Genomic DNA, 17,448 nt, shown 5'->3' on the forward strand with positions numbered 1-17,448 from the left:
TGGAGCCCACAACTCTCAAACCAGAAAGCTGAGAAAGAACCTGTGCCTTCTAACAAGTTGGTATCAGGTGAAGGATAGGCAAGTACTTTGCATTTAGATAAGTTAGGTAATTCTTTCCCCTCTACTGTAATTCAAGTAAAAACAAATAGCAAGATGCACTTTAATTAAATACATCTGTTTAGAGAGTCCTTATGTTAGGAACCCGTTTTATTATTTTTATTTTTTTGAGACGGAGTCTCGCCCTGTCACCCAAGCTGGAGTGCAGTGGCGTGATCTCAGCTCACTGCAACCTCCACCTCCCGGGTTCAAGCGATTCTCCTACCTCAGCCTCCTGAGTAGCTGGGATTACAGGCACACGCCAACACGCCCGGCTTTTTTGTATTTTCAGTAGAGATGGGGTGTCACCATGTTGGCCAGGCTGGTCTGGAACTCCTGACCTCATGATCTGCCCACCTCGGCCTCCCAAAGTGCTAGGATTACAGGCTTGAGCCACTGCGCCCGGCGGGAACCTCGTTTACTATACTAGACCAACGGTTTTCAACCTTGGCCACACATGAGAATCAACAGCCAACCATGTGCGTTAACAGTCTTGGGCATTCAACCTGGTCAAACCTTTGGATGGCTATACCCCCAGACACTGTGGAGCAAAGACACGTCATATCTACTTTGCCCTGTTCAGATTCCTAACCTACAGAATTCATGGGTATTAGTAAAATGGAGTTTTTTTTTAGACCACTAAGTTTTAGAGTAGTTAAGCAACAATAGTAACTGGGACACCTGGGAAGCTTTTTAAAAAATCCTAGTGTCCAAGGTGCACTACAGCCCAATTAAGTGAGAATCTCTGGGTCTGGGACCCAGCCATCTATTTTTAAAGCATCCCAGGAAATTCTGTGGTGCAGCTAAGGTTGAGAACCAAAGTCCAGATCCACGTTGCTTAATGCACTGGCCACATATAGCTGTTTAAATCAATGAAAATAAAAATTAAATTCCTTGATCATAACCACATGTCAAGTATTCAATGATCACATAGGGCTACTGGCTACCACATTGGACAGTGAAGAGATAGCATATTTCCATCATCTCAGAAAGTTCTGTTGGACAGTGCTGGTCTAGGCTAGTAGTTCTCAAAGCTTGGTCCCAAGCTACCATCAACCATCACCTGGGAACTTGTTAGAAATACAAATTCCCAGCTGGGCGCAGTGGTTCACACCTGTAATCCCAGAACTTTGAGAGGAAGAGGAGAGCAGATCATTTGAGGTCAGGAGTTTAAGACCAGCCTGGCCAACATAGTGAAACCCTGTCTCTACTAAAAATAAAGATTAAAAAAAAATTAGCAGGTGGGGTGGCGGGCTCCTGTGATCCCAGCTACTAGCAAGGCTCAGGCAGGGAATTGCTTGAATCTGGGAGGTGAAGGTTACAGTGAGCTGAGATTGTGTCCCAAATTAGTGGGTTCTTGGTCTTATTAACTTCAAGAATTAAGCCGCGGACCCTTGTGGTGAGTATTACAAGTCTGAAGGTGGCGCGTCTGGAGTTTTTTCCTTCTGGTAGGTTCGTGATCTCACTAGTTTAGAAAAGTAAAACTACAGACCTTCGCGGTGAATGTTACAGCTTGTAAAGACAATGTGAACCCAAAAAGGAAGCAACAGCATAATCTATTGCAAAGACCGAAAGAACAAACCTTCCACGACACGGAACTAAAACAGGAGCAAGTTACTGCTGCTACTTCGGGCAGCCTGCTTTTATTCTCTTATCTGGCCCCACCCACATCCTGCTGATTGGTAGAGCCCAGAGGTCTGTTTTGACAGGGCGCTGATTGGTGCGTTTACAATCCCTGAGCTAGACACAAAGGTTCTCCACGTCCTCACTAGATTAGCTAGATACAGAGAGTCCACACAAACGTTCTCCAGGGCCCCACCAGAGTAGCTAGATACAGAGTGTCGATTGGTGCATTCACAAACCCTGAGCTAGACATAGGGTGCTAATTGGTGTGTTTACAAACCTTGGGCTAGATACAGAGCGCCGATTGGTGTATTTACAATCCTTGAGCTAGACATAAAGGTTCTCCAAGGCCCCACCAGAGTAGCTAGATACAGAGTGTCAATTGGTGCATTCACAAACCCTGAGCTAGACACTGGGTGCTGATTGGTATGTTTACAAACCTTGAGCTAGATACAGAGTGCCGATTGGTGTATTTACAGTCCCTGAGCTAGACATAAAGCCTCTCCACATCCTCACCAGACTCAGGAGCCCAGCTGGCTTCACCCAGTGGATCCCGCACCGGGGCTGCAGGTGGAGCTACCTGCCACTCTCACGCCGGCACTCCTCAGCCCTTGGGTGGTCGATGGGACTGGGCGCGGTGTAGAAGGGGGCGGCGCTCGTCGGGGAGGCTCGGGCTGCACAGGTGCCCACGGAGCGGGTGGGAGGCTCAGGCATGGAGGGCTGCAGGTCGCGACGCCTGCCCCGCTGTAAGGCAGCTAAGGCCTGGTGAGAAATCGAGCGCAGCACCAGTGGGCCGGCACTGCTGGGCGACCCAGTACACCCTCCGCAGCCGCTGGCCCGGGTGCTAAGCCCTTCATTGCCCGGGGCCGGCAGGGCCGGCTGGCCGCTCCGAATGCGGGGCCCGCCAAGCCCACGCCCACCCGGAACTCCAGCTGCCCCACTCGCGCCGCGCGCAGCCCCGGTTCCCGCTCGCACCTCTCCCTCCACACCTCCCTGCAAGCTGAGGGAGCTGGCTCTGGCCTCGGCCAGCCCAGAAAGGGGATCCCACAGTGCAGCGGTGGGCTGAAGGGCTCCTCAAGTGCCGCCAAAGTGGGAGCTCAGGCAGACGAGGCGCCGATAGCGAGCGAGGGCTCCGAGGACTGCCAGCACGCTGTCACCTCTCAAAATCACGCCACCGCACTCTATCCTGGGCAACAGAGCAAGACTCCATCTCAAAAAAAAAAAAAAAGGCCGGGTGTGGTGGCTCACACCTGTAATCCCAGCACTTTTGGAGGCCAAGGTGGGTGGATCACGAGGTCAGGAGATCGAGACCAACCTGGCTAACATGGTGAAACCCTGTCTCTACTAAAAATATAAAAAAATTAGCTGGGTGTGGTGGCGGGCGCCTGTAGTCCCAGCTACTCGAGAGGCTGAGGCAGGAGAATGGCGTGAACCCGGGAGGCAGAGCTTGCAGTGAGCCGAGATTGCGCCACTGCACTCCAGCCTGGAAAACAGCGAGAGTCCGTCTCAAAAAAAAAAAAAAAAAGAAAAGAAAAGAAATGCACATTCCCAGGCTCCATCCTAGACCTACCAAATCAGAATATGTCAGGGTGGGGCCCTCCAGGTGATTCTGATGCACATTCAAGTTTGAATACCACCCATCTTGTTACTACTGCCCATACAAAATCATTTTTACCATATCGTCTCTCATACTTAAATATGGAAATTATCAACTTTTAGCTTCATTATAATGTAAGAGAATAGTTCATGTTGTCATACAATTGCAAAGATGTATTTTTGTGCTGGCAATCATGAGAAGAAATGCCTTTCAACTAGTAAGCCAAGGGCACTAAAATGTTTCATGAAGATGCTCTTATTTGTAATCTCTAAGAGAAACAACTGTAAGGCCCAAAAATATAGAAATGATTAAAAATTCAAGAGACTATTCAATTTTTAAAATTATAAATGTGAAAACTATGACTATGACTATTTGACTATTTGTAGCATAACAAAATGTAAGTGGGAGAAAAGCAAAACACAAAATTGCAACAGCAAATATTTGTATTACATGGGCAAGGACAAAATAAAGGTAGAGGAAAAATAAGAATAACTGATTTGTTTTTATTTGTTTTTTTAAATTGTTTTAAATTATACTTTAAGTTCTAGGGTACATGTGCACAACGTGCAGGTTTATTACATATTGTATACATGTGCCATGTTGGTGTGTTGCACCCATTAACTCGTCATTTACATTAGGTATATTTCCTAATGCTTTCCCTCCCAGAATAACTGATTTGTTAAGCTTGGTAGGACAATGATTCTTTTTTGTTTCTGTCACGTTTCTTACAAAGTTACCTGTGCAAAAACATTTTAGAGTGTCTAACAATTCAACTTTTAAAAAAGATACGATTGCACTTTGACATGAAAAGTACACTGTAAGCATAATTTGATAAAATAGTCCTACTTGATCAATGACTCACCGAATTGTTAATCTCACAGTAACATGAAATTAACACTGGATTCAATCAAATGAGGGGGCTTGGACTGGTGAAGTATCAGGTCTTTCTAGTCCTGTGAGTCTAGGAGGATTCTCCTCTCTACTTTTCCTTTTTAATCTTAGATCTACAATCGAATATAAGAATTACACATTTTTCACAAATAAAATTTTACAAAGAGATTTGAAAACTTTATTTTGTTTTTATTTAGTTTTCACCTAGTTGTTGAGTGGTAAAACACCAAATAAACTAATTTCCAAGGAGGAATTTCTTCTTAACATTTGCATGTCTAAATATCCAGAAATATTTTGTAGAGTGGTCTTTTTTGAAAAGATAACTCCTGGATCTCACATAAATCAACTCTTGTTTTAATACCTGTTTTCATCTAAATTTTAGCATTTCCATTACATCCTTTGTTGATAGCTCTGACATTAATAAACTGAATTTCTTATATGCCAAGGTACAAAGTAATCTCACCAAGTGTTTCGGAATGTCTTGTTTATTTCTCTGCTATTCTTTTTCCTTTGCAGTTAATATTCAGAAAATTTCTTTAAATTCTAAACATATAAACATCTTCTCTGCTCTTGTTCCAGGGAAGATTTGAGAAAGGGTAACTTTAGTTGGATTAGTCCAATAAACTGATATCTGCAGAATGTTTACTATTTGAGGAAAACTTGTTCCTGTAAATTTTCTTAAAAATATGAGTATATGGCATGTGCAATTTTATTGAAAATGGAAGACAATTCAAGTTTTCCACTATTTCTAGCTGGATTTCACCACCGGAAGCTGAGTTAAGTAGAGGGATGATAAACTAGCTATTTTGGTACTATTCTGAAAATATGTGAGACAAAAGATGGCATACACCTTTTTAAATGCTACACCAAATAACTTTAACAGTGATGCAAAAAGTATGATTTTAAAAAATTTTCCAACTGGGTATGGTGGCTCACGCCTGTAATCCCAGCACTTTGGGAGGCCAAGGAGGGTGCACCTGGAGGCCACTTGAGGCCGGGAGTTTGAGAACAGCCTGACCAATGCAGCGAAACCCCATACCTCCTAAAAATACAAAAATTAGCCAGGCGTGGTGGTGCACACCTGTAGTCCCAGCTACTCGGAAGGCTGAGGCACAAGAATCGATTGAACCTGGGAGGCAGAGGTTGCAGTGAGTCCAGATTGTGCCACTGCACTCCAGCCTAGGCGACAGAACGAGACTCCATCTAAAAAAAAAATTTCCAGCTTTTTGTATTAACAAACTATCCTTATGAATGTGGGTAACTGAGTTGTCTACAGTAGCTACTACCTTCAATTCTAGCATTCATCGATGTTCTTAAGAAAAAGAAAATTATTGCTTTTATTGTTGGAAGTTCAATAGAAAAGGGATTTGACAAAAGCTTTTAATAATAATAGTAACTGCAAAGAGAATTTACAAAATGCTTTTGGTGTGTGGGGCATTCTTGAATCTAAGCACTGAGAACACAAAGATAAATCATGTATAGTCCTTGCCCTGGAGAAACCTCAGAGTTTAGGTGAGGTACAGTTATATCTGAGAAATGTCCTTAACATAAAATATACCAAAACAAACAAACAAAACAATGTGCTTTAGGGAGAAAACAAAAAGCAGACTATATGGAGAAAATTATCATTAATGTCCTCAGAGAAGATACCACAACCAAGAAACAAGAATAAGATGGTTAAAAAAAAAAAAAGAGAGAGAGACTAAAAAAAGAGTTCTTGAAAATTAAAAATGTGATAGCAGAAACAAAAAATTAAACATAAGGATTAAACATAAGGCTTGTAAGATGTAGTGGAGGAAATCTCTCAAAAGGTAGGACAAAAAGACAAGAAGTGAAAAGTAAAAAGAAAAAACCATCAGAAGACCAGTTCAGGAAACCCCATGTCCTAATAGGTGTTCCAGAAAAAAACAGAGAACAAAGAGAAAGGTCTTATTAATGAACTAATTCAATAATTTTTTTTCAGAACTGAAAGATAGGAGTTTCCAGGTCAAAAAGGCCCACTGTTGTGATTTAACAAAAATAGGGAAAAAACTTCTAACAGATTCTAGAGGGGAATAAACTAGGTCACGTCCAAAGGATTAGAAACCCAAATAACTTCTCAACAGAAGCACTGAAAGATAAAAGACAGTGGAATAATGTCTTTAAAGTAGAATATGATACACAGCCACACTATCAATAAGTTGAGTAGGTAGAATTAAGATACTTTTCATAGTTTCAAAAAACTTCACCTTCCATTCATGCTTTCTTAGGAAACTACTGAAGGATGTGCTCTACAAAATGGAGGCAGGAAACCAAGAAGAAAGGAAGGAAAATAGAAAAATAGGAGATTCCACACAGAAGACAGGTCAAGGGAATCCCCTGAATGATGGTGCGGGAAACCCCCGGGAGGCAATCGCTCCAAGCCGAGAGGGCTACCAGATCACAACAGAACACGTAAGAAGGGCCAAGGAGAAATGTCTCTAAGAAGAGGAACTCTAGAGAGCACCTGATATATTTGAAAGTCTTGAAAAAAGATTTAGGGAAGTGGCAGAGAGTTTGGATGCTAAAGTAATAAGTACACAGAAAAAAAAGCAAAATAAAGAAAAATGAGGGAAAAAAGCAACAATCATTAATGCCAGGCAAAACAAAAAGTTTTGTATGACAAGAATTCATTGAACAATTCATAGCTCAATGTCAACAATGTTCGGTAGAGTCATATAAATAATGTCAACACTAAATATTGATCCAACCAAAATTACTATATTGGGAAAATAGGGAGCAGGTGGGAAGAATTTGGGGGTGAGGTGAGAATAAAGCAGAGAAAGAGAACAAAGAGCGCAAATAAAAACCAAGCATTACCAGCATGTTATTCAGAAATACGGTGGGAAATTCCAAAAGAATGAATTAAAACCACTAAAAGTGGTTGCCTCTGGGGAAAGAATTGAAGAGGGGGACTTTTTTTTTTTTTTTAAACACAGCCTTTATAAATTATATGACCATTTCACACTTTAAACTGTGTATACAGGTTAAGAAAAAAACAAAAACCCAGAGCCCAAGCTCTTACTAACTAAACCTATGTTTTTCAAAATATAAGTTTGTGACTCATTAGTGGGTTGAGAAATAATTCAGTAAGACATAGCCATTATTTTTTTAATGAATTCTAACAGAAGGGGATAGAAAATAAAAGACATTGCATACAGTTAAGAGTATTTTTTCATGAACCTTTGAAATATACATATCCACATAAACAGGTTCATAATGTAAAATGTATTTTTAACTGTTGACTGTCAACAAAATAATATAACCACTCTAAACTACAATGCATTATAATTACTTTTAGTTTTGTTTCTTTTTCTTTTTTTTGAGACAGAGTCTCACTCTGTCACCAGGCTGGAGTGCAGTGACATGATCTCGGCTCACTGCCACTTATGCCTCCCGGGTTCAAGCATTCCCCTGCCTCAGCCTCCCGAGTAGCTGGGTCTATAGGCACACGCCACCACGCCAGGCTAATTTTTTGTATTTTAGTAGATATGGGGTTTCACAATGTTGGCCAGGATGATATCGATCTCCTGACCTCGTGATCTGCCTGCCTCAGCCTCCCAAAGTGCTGGGATTACAGGTGTGAGTCACTGAGTCACTGCGCCTGGCCTTATTCTTTGCTTTCTTACAATTAACTCTGTAATATGGGCAGAGAGAAGAATAACAACACAGAAAATAGAATTCAAAGTCCCACAGGTGATTTTATAATGTGGAGCATTACTGCTTCTTAGGTGACTTATCTTTCTAATTATGTATGACTTTCACTAATATTTAAATTTCTGGTCTACAGAGACACAGGAGCCAAGGAACCATCCTAGGAGCCTTCAGAATGGCGGAGGAAGCCAGCTTAGAAATAAAAACTTGCAATATTTACAGACTGAATAGCCCTTATCCAAAATGCTTGGGACCAGAAGTGTTTTGGATTTTGAATTTGGAATATATGCATTATATACTTACCAAGTGAGCATTTTTTTTTTTTTTTTTTGAGACAGAGTTTCACTCTTGTTGCTCAGGCTAGAGTGCAATGGCTCGATCTCAGCTCACCGCAACCTCCGCCTCCCGGGTTCAAGTGATTCTCCTGCCTCCCCCTCCTAAGTAGCTGGGATTATAGATGTGCACCACCACACCCAGCTAACTTTTGTATTTTTTTAGTGGAGACAGGGTTTCACCATGTTGGCCAGGCTGGTCTCAAACTCCTGACCTCAGGTGATCTGCCTGCCTTGGCCTCCCAAAGTGCTGGGATTACAGATGTGAGCCACTGCGCCTGGCCCCCAGGATTTGGAGCATTTTGGATTTCAGATGTTCAGACAGGGATACCGCTGGTGAATAAACTAGAAAATATATACAAAGTTTAGTAAGAGGAAGCTTTCTTCCACTGACCCTCCCTCACACGATTTGCAAGGTGTATTGTTCATCCTGCCATATGGAAAAAATGAACAGGAAGCTAAAAACTTTCATGCTCTTCTACTGAGAGCCCATATTTAGCCCAACATTTTATTTTTACACAGTAGTTTAGATATGCACTTTATTTTGGAGTCTTACCTTACAATTCACTGACATAAAATGATTAAGAACAAAAACTTCTGTAGAAAGCAAGTTCCACTATATTCTTTTCACAGCATAGCATCACTTCCTAAAAGTCACGGGGATCAGACCCATAAGCCAACCACCTATATTTTAAAAACCACCACTACCATTCACACTGAATGTAAAAAAGAATGAGTAAGTCTTAATATGCTGGTATTGAAAGATACCAAAGGGGGCCAGGCGCGGTGGCTCACACCTGTAATCCCAGCACTTTGGGAGGCCGAGGCAGGCGGATTACAAGGTCAGGAGTTTGAGACCAGCCTGGCCAACATAGTGAAACCCCGTCTCTACTAAAAATACACAAAAGAATTAGCTGGGCATGGTGGTGGCCGCCTGTAATCCCAGCTACTCGGGAGGCTGAGGCAGGAGAATCGCTTGAACCCGGGAGGCGGAGGTTGCAGTGAGCCGAGATCGCGCCACTGCACTCCAGCCCAGATGACAGTGCGAGACTCCATCTCAAAAAAAAAAAAAAAAAAAAAAAAAAGCTACCAAAGATATTTCTTAAAAAATATATAAATAAGATACTTATTTGTGTATATAGTTGTATTAAAAATGCACATATATATCTGGAAAAAAAGGCATGAGAACTAAATGACAGTGGCTACCCATTTTCCAAGAGGTGAAGAGATGGGCAAAGTAGGGATGACAGCAGGGGTGAAGAGGAAGACGTTTCACTGTGTATGTCACCCTTTTTAGCAAGTTAGGGATTCTCATTCCATTGCTCCCTTCACCCCACTCCATCCCTTCACCCACACCCACCCCACCCCCAAAACTGTCTTGCTTCTTCTTCTTCTTTTTTTTGAGATGCAGTCTCCCTCTGTTGCCCAGGCGAGAGTGCAGTAGCACGATCTCAGCTCACGGCAACCTCCATCTCCAAGGTTCAGGCGATTCTCCTGCCTTAGGCTCCTAGGCAACTGGGATTATAGGTATGCACCACTCGGCTAATTTTTATATTTTTAGGAGAGACAGAGTTTCATCATGTTGTCCAGGGTGGTCTCAAACTCCTGGCCTCAAGAGATCTGCCCACCCTAGCCTCCCAAAGTGCTGGGATTACAGGTGTGAGCTACCTCACCCAGTCCAGAACTACCTTGCTTCTGAATGGTACTCCACCCCCTCACCTCACACACATACAAGCACCCAGAAGCAACGTGTTGCAGGTATGTTTTCACTTTCATTGGCAAAGGACTCTCTCCTCGTCTTGCAAAAGTGAATCTATGCTCTCAGCATCCATAAGCCCACACAAACACCACCTGTCTTGGCAAGTTGCCAGGACCTTGGGTAGCATCCACAGCCCCTCCTCAATGCTCCCATCACATTTGCTAAGCCCTTGCTAAGTGCCAGTATGCAGGAGCATGAGGCACAAAGAGAAGTAGGACAAGGTACAGGCAGTTCACAGCCTCCAGGGAGAGAAAGAAGAGGAAACAGAGAATTTCAAAATTATGTGGTTCATGAAATGGGAAAAGTATACACCAGCGTAATTTACCACGTTGTATTTTAACTACGTTTTCCTCTCTCTCCTCCTTCTCTCCAAGGTGAGTGACTCTGGTGTAGGTACTGGATCCACAAGTATCTTTGAATCCCCTATGCTGAGCATGGTACTGAAATGATCTGAACTTCATAAATGTCTCCTGGAGAGCAATGCAATAGTATTTTAAGAAACAAATCCATGTGTCTTAATGTTTCAGAATGGTGATCAGTATACATATCAACTACTAACCTGGACCTATGCAATGTATTACAATACTAGAATTTCAGCAACAAAACAAACATCTTTAACCTCAGAGATCCTCTGATCTTTTAGTCCTAGCTACACAGTCTTGGCTTTGGTTTTGTAAAATGGGGAAACAATGAAAGCTGAACCCATCCGTTTTTTTTTTTTTCCCCCTGGACGTCAATGCATTCTCACTTGTTTTTACTGGTAAGACTGAAAACTTTCACCCACTAACCTTCAATTTCTATCCATGGCTAATTCATTGGTAATTTCTTGCAACTTTCAGAAAAACAGTAATTCTCAATTTGACACAGGTTTGCCAATATGCATTTAAAGACCTCTTACACTTCAAACCTTGGACTTGTAGATATGAAAAATAATAACATTCTCAGTATTCTACTCTTCACCTTTGCCCTGCCCTGAGCACTATCTAAAAACCAATGACAGAAATGAATTGCAAACATAGCATGAAGCACTGCTGCAATTAATCAACCCAGAGCCCAAGGGAGGAATTGTTTCTATTTTTAAATGCACTGTTACTTTAAGGGAAAAGTCTGTGGAGAAATATGAAACCAAGCTGCATAATGAAAATAAAAATGCATTTGGTGTCTTCATCTGTGCAAACACAGTAATCCTAATGTACAAGGAGCACTGTTTTGTTGACTACTCAGTTTGTCTGTAAATGAAATGACCGGTACTCCAGACAGAACCCCACAGAAAGCTCATCTGCTATTCAAAGAATTAGATCTTTCAGAAGGACAAAACACGAGAGTACCCATATTTCAATGCTATTTTTATAACTCCAGATAAGGGACTATCGTAAGTAAGCAGATGAATAGATCCCAAAATCACCCTTCAAATCTTCACCTAAAAGATCTTGATTAGTAACTAACGTGGTTCAGCCTGAAAAATGATCAACTGATTACTTAGCATTTGGAACCAACTGTCCACAGTTATAGATTGTACCAAATCCCACAAAATCAAATCTGTTTCTCTTCACAAATGACAACACTTCATGTCATTAAACAGTAGCTAACAGTCGCACTGCTTATGGTTAAGAGTGACAAGGAGCAGGTGCCAAGCCAGCAAGGAAAACAAGTAACGGCTACACAACAGGAGCTAAAAAGTATTCTACCTGTTCCCCCAGACTGCTTTCAAGAATCTGACCCAACAGAATTTTTTCCCGAAACAATATGCAGTTTGCGGGGGGGTGGGGGGAGGGGACATTCGTTGGTGATATGGGCATCTAATTTAATCCGTAAATATTTAATGTACTCAATGAGTTTACTATCACCATGAAATATACTATACTATCTACACTGCTATAAATGCATCTAAAAATACATCCATTACTAGACAACATTCAGTACAATGTACAATAAACACTATATTCAGTGTTAAACACAACATTTTAAATATAGCTTAGCTATTTAATATCACCACCAGAATCTGCTAAAGGTAGCAGAATGTTTGCAAACTGGATAAAAACTGCTATGCTCAACACGAAAAGCAAAGAATCCTCAATCTTATCGCCTCATGATTTCTTTCCCCAAATTTGGCAAAACTGAGCTTGAACACCACACATTATAGAATGGAGGCATTGCTTCTCTAAGCAATAATGTCACAAACCCTGCTTCAGAGTCTCTCTTCAGTGAAAATCTCTGAAGAAGGAAATTCACTAAATTGTATTCCATCGATCAACAGGTGATTCGTGGAAACACAAACATATTCATTTCCAATGAAAATTAATATTGTAAACTCTCCTGTTTGTTCACATATATATATTTACAAGCTACTGCGTTATTATATTGAATGAATTCCAACCGATTTCTTCTCAGAGTCTTACTAGAAAAATGCCAAATATTCAAATTATTTTGGGGCATTATCCCATACTGCTGCATGGAACAGAACGGAATTAATAAGGATCCAACAGTTACCACTTTTCAAATGCAAATATGTTGCCATCTAGTAAATACAGCCCCTTTTTAAACATCCCTCAGTGTCTATACAGTTCAGGGCCCTACTTTTGTTTCTTTGAAAATCAAAATTCGCGCATTACATTGAGGCATTATCTCAACTCAGCAACAACAACTAAAATAGATATTAACTAGTCCAGCCTGAGTCTACATCGTACAAAACTTTTGCTTTATTTTTTCCTCCCATTTTAGACACACTGTCCCTAAACAATTCTGCCAAAGGAAACAAACCCTGCAGTGATGAAAAGAATCACGGACACTGGGTTCCACGAACAATGAGGTCGTGGGCTGGTCACCTGCCCGCCTCGGGCCTCAGTTTTCCTGTCTGTAAAATGTGGCCGCTGGACGAATCACCTATGGGGTCCCATCCGGCCCTCTCCCTCCCGGGTGCCTCGCAGCCCGCCCGGGCTCAGCTGACTGGTGCTGTGGCCAGGGTGCCCTGCCTGCCGCCGCTCTAGATGGAGGGGAAGGGGGGCGAGGGAGGAGAGGAACTTGGACTTGCAACAGCTTCAAACAGGAGCGGGCGACAAACTTGAAGCCGTCCTCCTAACAATAGGAAAGAGCACTCCCATTTTCCTGGCTCAAACTTGCAGGACCCCGCGAGGCTGGATCCTCCCAGCTGCCCTCTCGGAACCCGCTTTACCTTTCTCCCTGTTTGGTGTTAGAAGGAGGAGGGTGCAGGACCGTTTGATTCCCTTCCATCTCCACCACGCACTTGGTGTTCAGTTCCAGTTCTGAAAGCACAGAGAGAAAGGGACGTTGCAAAGTCCAGCATCCGCGCCTCCAGCCCGCCCGCCCGCCAGCCGCGCCGAGCGGGGCTCCGTCCCTGGAGGCGGCCGAGCCTGGAGACGGCGCCACGGGCACCACGGCCAGCGCGGACGCCGCCTCCGCCCCGGCCCCCCGGCCCCGCAGTTTCTAAAGTTGCCCCCGCCCTCAGCCCAAGCAGAAATAAAAAAGAGCGGAAAGCTCCTCACCTCGTCGGTTCATGGGCCGGACCCGGACGGCAACTTTTACCTTGGTATCCGACATGTTGGCTGCGCTCGCCCGGCCGCTCGCCGCGCCCGCTCGGCCTTAGGCGGCCCCTCACGCGCGGCGCCGCCGCCGCTGCAGCCGCGCGCCCCTCGAGCGCGGCCGCCGCCGCTCCGCCGTGAGCTCCGAGAGGCAGCGCCGAGGCGCGCGGGCCATCCCGGGGGAGCGCGACGCGGGGCACGGCCGCGGCCCGGGGAGGGGCGGGCGCGCGGGGCGGGGCGCGGCGGCGGCGGCGGCGGCGGCGGCGGCGGGCGGGGAGGAGGCCTCGCCGGCGGGCCCAGGCGCAGCTCTAGCCGCGCCGCCCCAGCCCAGACCGCAGCGCCGCGGCCCCTCGCGGCTGCCCGGGGCCCCGCGCCGCCATGTTCCGCGCCCGTCACCCGCCGGGGCTCGGGAGAGGCCGGACACGGCCACGCGCGGCGCCCCCTGGAGCGGCGGGACGGCAGTGAGGGGAGCGGCGAGCAGCGCGGCGCTTAAGGGAGGCTGGAGTCCGGGGCGGGACGCATTGTTTCCCCAGGGGACCTCCCAGGCCAAGCCTGCACCGGCGCCCGCGGGGCCCCCCCCCGGACATCGCCGTGAGCTCGAGCCGCCTTCTGGGGCCGCTGCCACCCGGAGCCCCGGGACGGCAGCAAAGACCACGGCTCGCCGCGCTGGGTGCGCAGGCCTTCCCCTCCGAGTCCCGGCACGCCGCCCCGTCTGTCCCACACGGAGCCTGCAGCGGTATTTTAAGATCTCTGTGGTGAACCGAGACTAGAAATGAATCTGTGAATCCACCACCGAAACAGTGTATGTTTGTAAATAGTGCTTTCCCTTCCTTTCCCGGCCTCTCTTGTCTCGGGAGGGATGTCAAGTGGGCTGGGAGGGCCATTAACTCTTACATAAGAATTTAATAGCAATGGATTCTGTCATCCTGCCAAATGCAGACCTCGCTGCCAGGGCGGAACTGGGCGAATCCGATTTATTCTGTTTGGTTCAACAAGTGCTTAAGGGGCGCTCACCGAGTGCCAGGCATTTTGAAGCGTACAGAAGTCAAAAATCCAGAGTTTAGATCCAGGAATCTTTCGATTTTGCTTAAATCTAGAAATCCACTTATTGGAAGATGCATTGAGGTTTTACTGTGTGCAGGGTGCTGTTGAGGACACACAGAAACATGAATAGCATGATGCAGAGGCACACGCTAAGGTGGAAGAGAGGGCGTGGAGACTTATTATGCTAGACAGTGTACGGCAGGTGCTAGGAGAGGGTCCTTCCGCCTCCAACCGGTGCCAAGCTATGGGCCTGATGTTAAGTGATGCTACGCTTGACCCTCGAACAACACGGGTTTGAACTGCACGAGTCCACTTACACGTGGCTTTTTTTCAACCAAAGTCTGATTGAAAATACAGTATTCGTGCTCTGGCACAGTGCCTTACGCCTGTAATCCCAACACTTTGGGAGGCCGAGGCGGGAGGATCACTTGAGGCCAGGAGTTCGAGACCAGCCTGGGCAATGTAAAGAAACCCCATCTTGCCAAAAATAAAAATTTAAAAAATTGCCGGGCATGGTGGCAGGTGCCTGTAGTCTTAGTTACTGGAGAGGCTGAGGTGGGAGGATCACTTGAGCCTGGAAGGTTGAGGCTGCAGTGAGCCATGTTCGCACCACTGCACTCCAGCCTAGGCAACAAAGCAAGACCCTGCCTCAGAAAAAAAAAAAAAAAAGGAGAAAAAAGAAAAGACAGTATTTGGCAGGTTCAAAACTGAGAGATCCAACTTTTCCTATTTGTGGGTTCTGCAGAGCTGACTGTGGGACTTGAGTATGCATGGTTTTGGATGTTCCTGGAACCAGTCCCCTGTGTACACTGAAGGACAAATACTTCAGCCCCACCTTATTGTAGAGCCAGCTATCTCAGTCTACCTCTGAAGGGCCTGTTGCATCTTTCCTCCTCTCCATTCCTGCTGCTGCAATCTCACTTTACCTGTCCATTCACTTGTTCAACAAATGTGTTCTGAGCGCCCTACTATGTTACAAACACTGTTGTAGGCTTTAGGCTACAGGCTCTCAGCTGCTGCTCAGAAAGAGGTGAAATTTCCAGCCCTCTGAGGCTAAGAATCTAGGTCTGTGCTTACCTCTTCACTTTTGGGCTGCTGAGACATCCTCTTAACCCTCCTAGCTTTGCCTCCTCTAATCTCTCCTAAATCCAGCTTCCAGACTGATTTTTCACAAAATTAAAATTTTATCCTTTAATCATGCGTGGTATTCTATTGTTCAAAAAACTCTCAGGCCGGGCACGGTGGCTCACGCCTGTAATCCCAGCACTTTGGGAAGCCGAGGCTGGCAGATCACCTGAGGTCCGGAGTCCAAGACCAGCCTGACCAACATGGAGAAACCCCGTCTCCACTAAAAATACAAAATTAGCCAGGCGTGATGGCACATGCCTGTAATCCCAGCTACTTGGGAGGCTGAGGCAGGAGAATCACTTGAACCTGGGAGGCGGAGTTTGCGGTGAGCCAAGATCGCACCATTGCACTACAGCCTGGGCAACAAGAGCCAAACTCCACCTCAAAAACAAGCAAACGAACAAAAAAACTCTCTGTTTAATATTACCTCCCACCATTCCTGAAATTCTTTATCCAGGACCTTTTCACAAGCAAGATACCATCCCTATGCTAAGCCATTGCTCTGGCAGTTTCTATCAGTGGGAATTGTAGAGTGTTGAATTTGTAACTCCCTAAAAGGTATGTACAAGCCATAACCTCCAGTACCTGTGAATGTGACCTTATTTGGAAACAGGGTCTTGGCAGAAATAAAATTAGGATGAGGCCATACTGGGTTAGGATGGTCCCTAAATCCAATGACTAGTGTCTTTTTTTTTTTTTTTTTTTGAGACAGAGTCTCGCTCTGTTGCCCAGGCTGGAGTGCAGTGGCACGATCTCAACTTACTGCAACCTCCACTTCCAGGTTCAAGCGATTCTCCTGCCTCAGCCTCCCAAGTAGCTGGGACTACAGGCATGTGCCATCATGCCCAGCTAATGTTTGTATTTTTAGTAGAGATGGGGTTTTGCCGTGTTGCCCAGGCTGCTCTCAAACTTCTGACCTCAGGTGATCTGCCCACCTCGGCCTCCCAAAGTGTTGGGATTACAGGTGTGAGCCACCGCACCTGGCCTGACTAGTGTCTTTATTAGAGAAAGGAGACGGGGATTTGGATACACAGGGAGGAAGACCATGTGAAGACAGAGGCAGAGATTGGAGTGATGCAGCCACAAGCCAAGGAACACCAAGGTTTTCCAGGAGCCACCAGAAGCTAGGAGGAGGAAAGGAAGCCTCCAGAGGAAACACGGCTCTGCTGACACCTTGATTTGGGACTTCTAGCCACCAGAACTCTGAGACACTAAATTTCTGTTGTCTTATGCCACCCATTTCATAGTCATTTGTTACAGTAGTCTTAAGAAACTAATACAGAGGCCAGGCGCAGTGGCTTATGCCTGAAATCTCAGCACTTTGGGAGGCCAAGGTGGGAGGATCACTTGAGCCCAGGAGTTTGAGACCAGCCTGGGCAACATAGGGAGACTCTGTCTCTACAAAAAATAAAAAATTAGCCAGGCGTGATGGCGTGTGCCTGTGGTCCCAGCTACTTGGGAGGCTGAAGCAGGGGGGATTGCTAGAAAGCCTAGGTCAAGGCTGCAGTGAGCCATGATTGTACCACTGCACACCAGCCTGGGCAACAGGGTGAGACTCAGTCTCAAAAAAATAAAGAAAGAGAGGAAGGATGAAAGAAAAGGAAGGGAGGATATACAAAATTTAATCAATCCCCTCTCTGTCTCATTTTCTCCTTCTCCCTCATTCTCTGCCAGATCATGAAAGCCTTGAGTGCCTAAGAAATTTCATGTTTATTGTAAAGGCAATAGGAACTGAATGAAGCATTTGGATTTGGAGCCAGGGATTGA

The 17,448-nt window shown here is 45.2% G+C and overlaps 1 protein-coding gene across 8 annotated transcripts in view; it reads right to left on the reverse strand.

Moving 5' to 3' along the window:
- Positions 1-13,700, reverse strand: part of KIF13A (kinesin family member 13A) — a 228,120-nt gene extending 214,420 nt beyond the window's left edge. For 4 of the 8 annotated variants that reach the window (XM_019029938.4, XM_019029937.4, XM_019029936.4 and 1 more), the window contains exons 1-2: positions 13,474-13,700; positions 13,143-13,233 (exon numbers count right to left, since the gene is read on the reverse strand). In XM_019029938.4, the coding sequence (XP_018885483.2) occupies positions 13,143-13,233; positions 13,474-13,528 (146 nt within the window). In that variant the 5' untranslated portion in view covers positions 13,529-13,700. The remainder of the gene's footprint in view (positions 1-13,142; positions 13,234-13,473) is intronic. The other 4 variants (XM_055390677.2, XM_055390678.2, XM_019029934.4 and 1 more) reach the window with 2 other exon arrangements.
- Between the last annotated feature and the right edge of the window lie 3,748 nt (positions 13,701-17,448).

Source organism: Gorilla gorilla, chromosome 5 (genome assembly GCF_029281585.2).
Source record: "Gorilla gorilla gorilla isolate KB3781 chromosome 5, NHGRI_mGorGor1-v2.1_pri, whole genome shotgun sequence".
NCBI classification, from domain to species: domain Eukaryota; kingdom Metazoa; phylum Chordata; class Mammalia; order Primates; family Hominidae; genus Gorilla; species Gorilla gorilla.